This window comes from Ranitomeya variabilis, chromosome 2 (assembly GCF_051348905.1).
Source record: "Ranitomeya variabilis isolate aRanVar5 chromosome 2, aRanVar5.hap1, whole genome shotgun sequence".
NCBI lineage: Eukaryota > Metazoa > Chordata > Amphibia > Anura > Dendrobatidae > Ranitomeya > Ranitomeya variabilis.
In genome coordinates this window covers 52158289-52170716 of record NC_135233.1, presented here as the reverse complement: position 1 = coordinate 52170716, position 12428 = coordinate 52158289, and the positions used below count along the sequence as shown (strand labels likewise).

General features: G+C 45.0%; 1 protein-coding gene across 2 annotated transcripts in view; it reads left to right on the top strand.

Annotated features, from left to right (window-relative positions):
• Window positions 1-12428, top strand: part of SRBD1 (S1 RNA binding domain 1) — a 242494-nt gene that overhangs the window by 79566 nt on the left and 150500 nt on the right. For both annotated transcript variants that reach the window (XM_077282407.1, XM_077282408.1), the window contains exon 16: window positions 1360-1467. In XM_077282407.1, the coding sequence (XP_077138522.1) occupies window positions 1360-1467 (108 nt within the window). The remainder of the gene's footprint in view (window positions 1-1359; window positions 1468-12428) is intronic.

The window sequence follows — 12428 nt, the reverse complement described above, 5'->3', positions numbered from 1 at the left end:
ATGATGATAAAACCCCTATAATCCCTTTTGAGCAGCGTTCACGACGTATGCCGGGCACAGTGGCATCTGGCTCCCATAGGCTTGCATTGTAAAACAAAGAATAAATCCCATTCTTTAAGTGGCTAGCTTCCCCATAATCGGGCTGTGTTACCTGAGGAATAAACAAAATTATTTTTAAGCTGACTTAAAAATCATCATTGTCAGCATCACATGGTTGTTAAGCCTATGTGCACAGATGCAGAGTCTGCCTGTGTCAACAGGATAGTAAATGACTGCCCATTGGGAAGCATAGTCAGTAAGTGGCCATCTAACGCCATGTTGGCCTGTATAAATCGAGACTTACCTGATACCAATAGCCCAAAGGAGGCCAAAATGACACCAAGAATTCCCTAATATGGAGAATTATGTCTACGGCTGAATTTACATTTGCGTTAGAGGTTATTTCCGCGATTTCATGAGGCTTTACGACAATATTAGCACAGCATTCATTGCTATTTTACATTCTCATTGGCGGAAACCACAATGAGAGTTATAGGTCAGTAGGTTTTTGGCCACCAATGCAATCCCCTGTGTCATGGTTGTGCCACTTGTGAATCATGATTCCTACATTTTAAATTCAGTGCTATTCCTCTTGTGGTTCTTGAGGTTTCCGATTGTTCTCATAAGTCCACTAGATTGGAATAAACAAGTTGGAAGATCCTAAAGTTGGAATATACTCCACCGGGCATCCAGCTGAAAAAGTAATGTGGGTGGAACTTTTCCATACCCAATGTCCTCTTCAATTCGATTCCAGGCACAATATGCAGTCATCATACACTGGTTCGAGGAGCTAATGCCAACATTCCACATTTTTGCAGATACCCATCTAAAATGACTCTTTACATGGACATAAACATTAGTCCACATCCATAGAACCCTCCTATTGTATCGGGAATATCTGACCATCTAACGTATGATGGCTGACCTGACTTTCCACCAGAGGGAGATGTTGGAGTTATGAAGGACTCATAGAATCAGAAAATCATAGAATGTTAGAGTTGGATGGGACCTCCAGAATCACTGTGTCCAACCCCTTGGATTGAGCATGTTGTATTTCGGCATGCCCAATCCCTTATTCTCAGGGTAGATGCTCCACTTTTCCCATTGAGCACATGTGACGTGCATGTGTGTGGCTGGGTCTGTAGGAATAGCTGTAGGCTATCTGTAAATAGATTCATGGCAAGATATTTTACAAGTACAATCCTTTTATTTTTTTTCTTAGATAAGTCAGTAATTTTTTTATAATATTTTACTATGCTCTCCATACGGTCAGTGAGAGATCATAGACTAATCCTCCACTCTGCCTCTTTCATTTTCCAGCTGTTATACAGTGGCTATAGGAAATGGAACAGCGTGTAGAGAAACGGAAAGATACCTCGCCGATCTCATTCAAAGGAGGTTTTTTGCACCGCTCAGTGTCGTCTATTGGTAAGTCGTGCTTTTGTTTCTTTTAAGTATGAATTATTAAGAAAGATGCTAGAAATACACTAGCATGATCCCTGGACCCCCATCGGTCCTGAAAAAGCAGGTCCTATAGTCTCCTGTGTGAATGGCGAGGTTGTGTTCATTGATGATGGTTGTTCCAATAGTCCCATAGCAGTGAATGTAGCTGTGCACTACCGTTTCCTAAAGGACCTCTGGATTGTTTGGACTCCCAGCTATCCTAAATGTATCACTTTTCCTTCTTATCGGTGACTATTTAGCAAGAAAACTCTTTTAACCCTTCAGTGATGGCCTCCATACTTATATGGTGTCTGTCCACAACCAGTACATGGAGCGGCCTGATTAACGGGGCGGGAGTGGCGGCACCAGCAGTAACTAGCCAGCTCTGATAATAACAGTGTAACCCCTTAAGTGCCTCTGTCTAGTGTGAAAACATTTAAGAAAAAAAACTCCAAACTTGTGACTGACAAGCCGAAGCCCATCAGATACTCTTCAGTTACACCAGTAATTATTACAGTATTATTTATTTATATAGCACCATTAATTCCATGGTGCTGTACATGAGAAGGGGTTACATACAGAGTTATAGATATATCATTAGAAAACTACCAGTAAAGTAAAATACCCATCAATTTTGAACACTCATATAATAATTGCATATAAAGGAGGACATAGAGTCAGACAGTTACCAAAAAATAAATAAACAAAATTTATTACATCAAAAATTTACATAGTAAAAATATAAATAGTATGGGTCAAGTACATAACATAAGTGAACAATACCCAGGTGTGATTAAATGACCAGAAGTCTACAATAGGGAACTGAGAGAAATAGGCACATGTTTCATGTAAATAAATAGCAACCTGGTACGACTTGTGTTACATGGAACTTTGTTCCGCATGATAGTTTCAGTATTTCCTCGCCCTATAATCGCTATCTTAAAACATGCCTAATTATGTATGTAAAAATGAAGGTTATAGTTACCCATATCTATATCCAGTTCCTATGGGGACCTCGATCATACAATCATAGGGGTATGATCGAGGTCCCCATAGGAGCTGGACCCGTTGAAGCACATTTGTGTGCGAAACGGCCGTCGTCCGTACTCCAAATACCGCACCCTCCTGTAGACCTGCACTTCTGATGTCCTGACGGATGTATTTCATATATTTTCTCCAATAAAGTCCACAAACTTCACTGCTATCTGCTATCCTGGGGTGAGTGCCGCATATTCTTTTCTTCTTTGAACTTGGATTTTCGCTTGACTTTTTCATGCAGAGCACCAAAACCCTTAGCATTCGTGATGCCTGATTATCAGCTGTCCACCTTCAGTCCTGTCTATTGGAATTTACACTGCTCTAGTGCCGTTCTATTTTTCACACTTGTCTGTGGCAATAAATTTTGTTTATTTATTTTTTGGTAACTGTCTGACTCTGTCCTCCTTTATATGCAAGAGTTATAGATATAGTTTACAGTAAACAAATTTACGATGATAGACTGGTACAGAGGGGAGAGGACCCTGTCCCTGCGGACTTACATTCTACAGGATGGTGGGGAAGAGACAGAAGGTCGGGGGTGCAGCAGCTCTGGTGATGGTGAAGCGGCAGCTCGGGTGGTGTTGAGGCGGCAGAATGGTTGTTGCAGGCTGTAGGCTTTCCTGAAGAGTTGGATTTTCAGGTTCCGTCTGAAGGATCCGAGGGTGGTGGATAATCGGACGTGTTGAGACATGGAAATGGGGGATATTCGGGAGAAATCTTGGAGGCGGTTGTGTGAGGAACGAATAAGTGTATAGGAGAGTAGGAGGTCTTGTGAGGATCGAAGATGACATGAGGGAAGATATTGGGAGATTAGTTTAGAGCTCTAGGAAGGGGACAGGTTGTGCATGGCTTTGTAGGTCAGTATTAGTAATTTGAACTGGATTCTTTGGGGAATTGGAATCCAGTGAAGAGATTTGCCGAGGGGAGTTCGAGGAGAGAGGTGGATTAGGCAGGCAGCAGAGTTGAGGACAGACTGGAGTGGTTCAAGAGAGTTAGTGGGGAGGCCACAGAGGAGGATGTTGCAGTAATCAAGGCGGGAGGTGATGAGGGCATGTACAAGAGTTTTAGTAGATTGAGGGCTGAGGAAGAGACGGATTCTGTAATTATACTGTACACTGCAGTACTAAAGATTTGTCATGTGTGGTATAAGTAATCACTCATCGCTGAAGTTCATGTCTCTTAGGAGGACAAATTAAAAAAAAAAAAAAAAGTAAAACATTTTATAAATACAGTGTATATGTGTGTGTGTGTTCATATGTACTGTGGACTCTTGCCCTCTTTGTCGGACTCTTGCCCTCTTTGTCGGACTCTTGCCCTCTTTGTCGGACTCTTGCCCTCTTTGTCGGACTCTTGCCCTCTTTGTCGGACTCTTGCCCTCTTTGTCGGACTCTTGCCCTCTTTGTCGGACTCTTGCCCTCTTTGTCGGACTCTTGCCCTCTTTGTCGGACTCTTGCCCTCTTTGTCGGACTCTTGCCCTCTTTGTCGGACTCTTGCCCTCTTTGTCGGACTCTTGCCCTCTTTGTCGGACTCTTGCCCTCTTTGTCGGACTCTTGCCCTCTTTGTCGGACTCTTGCCCTCTTTGTCGGACTCTTGCCCTCTTTGTCGGACTCTTGCCCTCTTTGTCGGACTCTTGCCCTCTTTGTCGGACTCTTGCCCTCTTTGTCGGACTCTTGCCCTCTTTGTCGGACTCTTGCCCTCTTTGTCGGACTCTTGCCCTCTTTGTCGGACTCTTGCCCTCTTTGTCGGACTCTTGCCCTCTTTGTCGGACTCTTGCCCTCTTTGTCGGACTCTTGCCCTCTTTGTCGGACTCTTGCCCTCTTTGTCGGACTCTTGCCCTCTTTGTCGGACTCTTGCCCTCTTTGTCGGACTCTTGCCCTCTTTGTCGGACTCTTGCCCTCTTTGTCGGACTCTTGCCCTCTTTGTCGGACTCTTGCCCTCTTTGTCGGACTCTTGCCCTCTTTGTCGGACTCTTGCCCTCTTTGTCGGACTCTTGCCCTCTTTGTCGGACTCTTGCCCTCTTTGTCGGACTCTTGCCCTCTTTGTCGGACTCTTGCCCTCTTTGTCGGACTCTTGCCCTCTTTGTCGGACTCTTGCCCTCTTTGTCGGACTCTTGCCCTCTTTGTCGGACTCTTGCCCTCTTTGTCGGACTCTTGCCCTCTTTGTCGGACTCTTGCCCTCTTTGTCGGACTCTTGCCCTCTTTGTCGGACTCTTGCCCTCTTTGTCGGACTCTTGCCCTCTTTGTCGGACTCTTGCCCTCTTTGTCGGACTCTTGCCCTCTTTGTCGGACTCTTGCCCTCTTTGTCGGACTCTTGCCCTCTTTGTCGGACTCTTGCCCTCTTTGTCGGACTCTTGCCCTCTTTGTCGGACTCTTGCCCTCTTTGTCGGACTCTTGCCCTCTTTGTCGGACTCTTGCCCTCTTTGTCGGACTCTTGCCCTCTTTGTCGGACTCTTGCCCTCTTTGTCGGACTCTTGCCCTCTTTGTCGGACTCTTGCCCTCTTTGTCGGACTCTTGCCCTCTTTGTCGGACTCTTGCCCTCTTTGTCGGACTCTTGCCCTCTTTGTCGGACTCTTGCCCTCTTTGTCGGACTCTTGCCCTCTTTGTCGGACTCTTGCCCTCTTTGTCGGACTCTTGCCCTCTTTGTCGGACTCTTGCCCTCTTTGTCGGACTCTTGCCCTCTTTGTCGGACTCTTGCCCTCTTTGTCGGACTCTTGCCCTCTTTGTCGGACTCTTGCCCTCTTTGTCGGACTCTTGCCCTCTTTGTCGGACTCTCGCTCGTCATTACTTATACAGCCCACTGATTTGAATCGACCCTCTGTAATGCTTTTTTTTTTTTTTTTCTTTTGGGACGCTGTAGAAAAATTGACCATTTGCTCGTAGGTTTCCTTACAGGTTTGTCACTTAGGTTTCCAGGAGAGAGACAATTGGTGATCTTTCCATGGTCTTGGGACCATTAAAAAACACGTAGGGACTGTCCAAAACGGACAACCAAACATTTAATGAATATGGTACTTTCCAACCTGGACGACCTCTTTCACTGTGGTCGTCTTGCCAATATAGTGAAAATACTGGAGGGAATTGAAGTGGTTTATTCAGGATTAGAAAAACAGGAACGTATTTTTTCATTAAACAGCGCCACTCCTATCTGTTGGTCGAGATTGTTATTGCAGCTGAGCTCTATTTGAGTATCATTTAGCTACAATACCACCCACCACCTGTGGACAGGAGTGGCGCTGTGTTTGGAAGAAGGCAGCCAACCTCTCTTAAAGCTGTGATTTTTAATTTTTAGTAATTTAATACAATTATTTTTTTTCATACAGTTTGACTTATTGTATTTAAAACCAGAAAAACCTCCTATGGATTTTCTCCTTGTCTTTTCTGCGTCTCCATATTTATTATTCTAGTTTGCCGCTAAGTCATTCCAGAAGATCATTATGTGCTGCAGGAGCTGACACTCATTGGTCGCTCCCTCTGATTATTTTTATACTAATCACAGCTAAGTCTCTCCATATGTCAGAGAGTCCGGACCTTTAGGGACTGTTTTTCTCCCTTAAATGTATGTATTTGGGTTTTTAATATACCGGGAAGTAAAGAGCTTGTGAAAGCCAAACTGTGCAACATTTTTAATGAAACCGAATTGAAAAAAAAAAAAGATTTTTGGCCCGAAATAATTGCTTTTAAGATTTTATACATCTTCATACACTACTCACAAAAAGTTAGGTATATTTGGCTTTTGGGTGAAATTTATGGTTAAAGTTCAGGCTACAGTGATATTTTATGATGTCCGTCAGGCATTTAGGTAGAAGCGGTAGTGGTGATTTCCTCATCTCAAACAATTTATTGAAACAAAAGCCAACAACAACGGTGGGTACACCTCCCCAAAAATGTCAGGGTCTCAATAACTGTGGCTTTGAGCATCAATTACAGCTGACAACGACGTCTCATGCCGTTCACAATCGAGTTATTGTCTGCTGAGGCATGGCATCCCACTCTTTTTGAAGAGCGACCCTCAGGTCATTGAGGCTCTGGGGTAGAGTTACGAGCCTCTACATGGGGACTCAACTGATCCCATAGGTTGTCTGGTGACAACGGTGGCTTATATAAAGCGCTCTGCTTGACGTCACCAATATTGTTGGTGGCCACTTTCATCAGTGAACAGCACTGAGGTCCCTCTTCCAGTATAGATGCTCCCTGGACCATTCAAGGCAATGACGCCTGTGCCTGGTGGTGTGGTCAGGAACCCCTCCAGGTCATCTAGCACGCAGACCACGCTGATGTTAAAGGTTTCGATTGGTCTGACGTAACACTTGGGTGCCAATCATCTCCCTTCAATGTGCCTGGAGATGTGTGACATTCATCATCCGGTGCCGAAGGGCATAGTTCACACTTAACCCCTTCCCGACCCATGACGCCTATGTGGCGTCATGGAATGATCGCATCCCTGCAGATCGGGTGAAAGGGTTAACTCCTATTTTACCCGATCTGCAGGGAGAGGGGGAGTTGTACTTCAGCCTAGGGGGGGTGGCTTTGCCCCCACGTGGCTACGATCGCTCTGATTGGCTGTTGAAAGTGCAACAGCCAATCAGAGCAATTTGCAATATTTCACCTATGAAAATGGTGAAATATTGCAATCCAGCCATGGCCGATGCTGCAATAGCATCTGCCATGGCTGGCAATCATGTTCTGGCCCCCCCCACCGCCCCCGATCTCCTCCGTTCTGTCCGGTACCCCCCTCCGTCCCCCTGTCCGCTCCCCCGTGCTCCTGTCCGCTCCCCTGTGCTCCTGTCCGCTCCCCCCGTCCTCCGACCCCCCCCTGTGCTCCGATCCACCCCCCCACCACCCCCTCATACTTACCGAGCCTCCCGAAGTCGGTCCGTCTTCTCCCTGGGCGCCGCCATCTTCCAAGATGGCGGGCGCATGCTCAGTGCGCCCGCCGAATCTGCCGGCTGGCAGATTCGTTACAAGTACATTTTGATCGCTGTGGTAGGTTCTATCACAGCGATCAAAATAAAAAAAATAATAAATAAACCCCCCCCTTTATCACCCCCATAGGTAGGGACAATAATAAAATAAAATATTTTTTTTTCTTTTTCCACTAGGGTTAGGGTTAAAACTAGGGTTAGAACTAGGGGTAGGGTTAGGGTTAGGGGTAGGGTTAGGGGTAGGGTTAGGGTTATGGCATGTGCACACAGTGCGGATTTGGCCGTGGATCCGCAGCGGATTGGCAGCGGATTTGGCTGCGGATCCGCAGCGGATTGGCCGCGGATCCGCAGCGGATTGGCAGCGGATTGGCCGCGGATCCGCAGTGGATTGGCCGCGGATCCGCAGCGGATTGGCCACTGCGAATTCGTAGCAGTTTTACATCAGGTTTACAGTACCATGTACACCTATGGAAAACCAAATCCGCTGTGCCCATGGTGCGGAAAATTCCGTGCAGAAACGCTGCGTTGTATTTTCCGCAGCATGTCAATTCTTTGTGCAGATTCCGCAGCGTTTTACACCTGTTCCTCAATAGGAATCCGCAGGTGAAATCCGCACAAAAAAAACACTGGAAATCTGCTGTAAATCCGCAGGTAAAACGCAGTGCCTTTTACCTGCAGATTTTTCAAAAATCGTGCGGGAAAAATCTCACACAAATCCGCAACGTGGGCACATAGCCTTAGGGTTAGGGTTGGAATTAGGGCTAGGGTTAGAAATAGGGTTAAGATTAGGCTTGTGGTTAGGGTTACGGATAGGGTTAGGGGTGTGTTGGGGTTACAGTTGTGGTTAGGGTTGGGATTAGGGTTAGGGTTGGGATTAGGGTTAGGATTAGGATTGGAATTAGGGTTACGGGTGTGTTGGGGTTAGGGTTGTGGTTAGGGGTGTGTTGGGGTTAGGGTTGTGATTAGGGTTATGGCTACAGTTGGGATTAGGATTAGGGGTGTGTTGGGTTTAGTGTTGAAGTTAGAATTGAGGGGTTTCCACTGTTTAGGCACATCAGGGGTCTCCAAACGCAACATGGCGCCACCATTGATTCCAGCCAATCTTGCGTTCAAAAAGTCAAATGGTGCTCCCTCCCTTCCAAGCCCCGACGTGCGCCCAAACAGTGGTTTACCCCCACATTTGGGGTACCAGCGTACTCAGGACAAACTGGGCAACAACTGTTGGGGTCCAATTTCTCCTGATACCCTTGCAAAAATAAAAAATTACTTGCTAAAACATAATTTTTGAGGAAAGCACAATTATTTTTTATTTTCACGGCTCTGCGTTATAAACTTCTGTGAAGCACTTGGGGGTTCAAAGTGCTCACCACACATCTAGATAAGTTCCCTTGGGGGTCTAGTTTCCAAAATGGAGTCACTTGTGGGGAGTTCCTACTGTTTAAGCACATCAGGGGCTCTGCAAACGCAACCTGACGCCCGCAGAGCAATTCCATCAAAGTCTGCATTTTAAAACGTCACTACTTCCCTTCCAAACCCCGACGTGTGCCAAAACAGTGGTTTACCCCCACATATGGGTTATCAGCGTACTCAGGAGAAACTGGACAACAACTTTTGGGGTCCAATTTCTCCTGTTACTCTTGGGAAAATAAAAAATTGTGGGCTAAAAAATCATTTTTGAGAAAAGAAAAATTATTTTTTATTTTCATGGCTCTGCGTTATAAACTTCTGTGAAGCACTTGGGGGTTCAAAGTGCTCACCACACATCTAGATTAGTTCCTTCGGAGGTCTAGTTTCCAAAATGGGGTCACTTGTGCGGGAGCTCCAATGTTTAGGCACACAGGGGCTCTCCAAACGCGACATGGTGTCCGCTAATGATTGGAGCTAATTTTCCATTCAAAAAGCCAAATGGCGTGCCTTCCCTTCCGAGCCCTGCGGTGCGCCCAAACAGTGGTTTACCCCACATATGGGGTATCATCGTACTCAGGACAAACTGGACAACAACATTTGGGGTCCAATTTCTCCTATTACCCTTGGGAAAATAAAAAATTCTGGGCTAAAAATCATTTTTGAGGAAAGAAAAATTATTTCTTATTTTCACGGCTCTGCGTTATAAACTTCTGTAAAGCACACAGGGGCTCTCCAAACGCGACATGGTGTCCGCTAATGATTGGAGCTAATTTTCCATTCAAAAAGTCAAATGGCACGCCTGCCCTTCCGAGCCTTGCCGTGCACCCAAACAGTGGTTTACCCCCACATATGAGGTATCGGCGTACTCAGGAGAAATTGCCCAACAAATTTTAGGATCCATTTTATCCTGTTGCCCATGTGAAAATGAAAAAATTGAGGCTAAAAGAAATTTTGTGTGAAAAAAAAGTACTTTTTCATTTTTACGGATCAATTTGTGAAGCACCTGAGAGTTTAAAGTGCTCACTATGCTTCTAGATAAGTTCCTTGGGGGGTCTAGTTTCCAAAATGGGGTCACTTGTGGGGGAGCCCCAATGTTTAGGCACACAGGGGCTCTCCAAACGTGACATGGTGTCTGCTAGCGATGGAGATAATTTTTCATTGAAAAAGTCAAATGGCGCTCCTTCCCTTCCGAGCCGTGCCGTGCGCCCAAACAGTGGTTTACCCCCACATATGAGGAATCAGCGTACTCAGAACAAATTGGACATCAACGTTCGTGGTCCAGTTTCTCCTTTTACCCTTGGGAAAATAAAAAAAATTTCGCTAAAAGATCATTTTTGTGACTAAAAAGTTAAATGTTCATTTTTTACTTCCATGTTGCTTCTGCTGCTGTGAAACACCTGAAGGGTTAATAAACTTCTTGAATGTGGTTTTGAGCACCTTGAGGGGTGCAGTTTTTAGAATGGTGTCACTTTGGGGTATTTTCAGCCATATAGAACCCTCAAACTGACTTCAAATGTGAGGTGGTCCCTAAAAAAAAAATGGTTTTGTAGATTTTGTTGTAAAAATGAGAAATCACTGGTCAAGTTTTAACCCTTATAACTTCCTAGCAAAAAAAAAAATTGTTTCCAAAATTGTGCTGATGTAAAGTAGACATGTGGGAAATGTTATTTATTAACTATTTTGTGTCACATAACTCTGTGGTTTAACAGAATAAAAATTCAAAATGTGAAAATTGCGAAATTTTCAAAATTTTTGCCAAATTTCCATTTTTTTCACAAATAAACTCAGAAATTATCGACCTAAATTTACCACTAACATGAAGCCCAATATGTCACGAAAAAACAATCTCAGAATCGCTAGGATCCGTTGAAGCGTTCCTGAGTTATTACCTCATAAAGGGACACTGGTCAGAATTGCAAAAAACGGCAAGGTCATGAAGGGGTTAAGCTATCATCGGTATAGGATATGGCCAAAGGACGTCCAGTTCGCTGCCTTTCCGTGACTTTTCCAGTATCTCTGTTACAACCTGCTGATCTCTGTGACACTCTAAGCTCAGTGGCCTCGTCCTTCTGAGAACATCCTGCTTGAAGCCTCACAGTGGCGACGTACTGGTGATCAGTTGTTAGGTGTCATCTTGGTCTCTTAATGTCAGTATGTGAACAGCATGAAGAGGAGGAGTGTTTAATACCAATTGAACCCCAAAATTTATTGGGTGACTCATGGATCAAACACCTTTGTTAATTTTGCCATTTCACTTGTTGTTAAAGAACAGCAAGTTGTGCCAGAAGTACTGAAATGTTGAACGGTTGGACATGTGCATTCAAAGGTTTACAGAGATCACATTAAGTTCACCTGAAAAGGTTTGAGTGCAGTGTGTATATTGTAGGGATTCATGATCTCAGGTAGGCATTGGGTAGCGTTCACACAGTCAATGTGGTTTGGTCCAAACGTGCAGTTTTATTGCTTTCATAAAACTCCCAAGGGATTCAAAACCAAAACAGCCTCTTCTTGGCACAAAGGCGGCAAACAGAATTATGGACAGATATACATGATAACACCAAAATGTCATGAACAAAAAGTTGGCCTGTTTATAATAAATTAATTACAAAGTGCATAGTGCGTAGGTCTCCCACAAATGGAAAGAAAACCAAGGTGCTAACAAAGACTACATATAATACTGCAAAAGATGTAATAGTTGTTTATCTACAGACAGCAACAGTGACACAGCTCCTACACGCATTTCGGTGGCGTGCCTTCGTCAGGGGGAGTGGCATCATAACGTCCATAAGCCCATTATAAACACCCCCGTCCAATGAAGATGTACGAACAAACAGTCAAAAAGGACAGATTGGGTTGGTGCTCATGATGCTGGCATCAACCTTGGAGGCACCATCCAATCAAATGTGTGTGATTCCGATGCTGTTTTATTGGCGCATGAAGCGCCGACAGCACCCAAATATGCAGCGTTGCCGAGGGCATCAGTTGGGGCGGACCCTCTGCCACAACTTCAGGCACCACCCATAGGGTCATGTGAGCAGATCGGAGGACTCACTAGTGAAGATGTGTGATCTTACCATGTTTCAGTATCCCCTTCAGCCTGAGCTCCAGCGGCAAACAGAAGTGTTCATCCTCAAGCACAGTTCACACTCTGACCAGGCTGCAGCTTCCACATGTTATTCTGCAGCTCCAGCACACAGACTGCTTAGCTTTCCTAGCTGACCCATGCAGTCTCCAGAGAGAAACTCTGGCATGTCTCTTTCCCAGCTACAGCTCACATTTTGGCTGGTCGCTCACCAGCTTCAGCATACTCGACTGACACACCTAGTGAACACTGTTTCTGGTTCTTAGTAAAAACCAGCGAGGTGCATCTAATCAAGATCTGCAGTGCTAGGATGTATATAAATAACTAGATGGTAGCCTGATTGTAACGCATCGGGTATTCTAGAATATGTATGTAGTTTATTTATGAAGATTTTAGAATAATACATTGAATACACAGCCGTTAGCGCTGCCATTAACCGTGTGTGAGCGCTGACTGGAGGGGAGTATGGAGCGGGCACTGACTGCGGGGAAGAAGGAG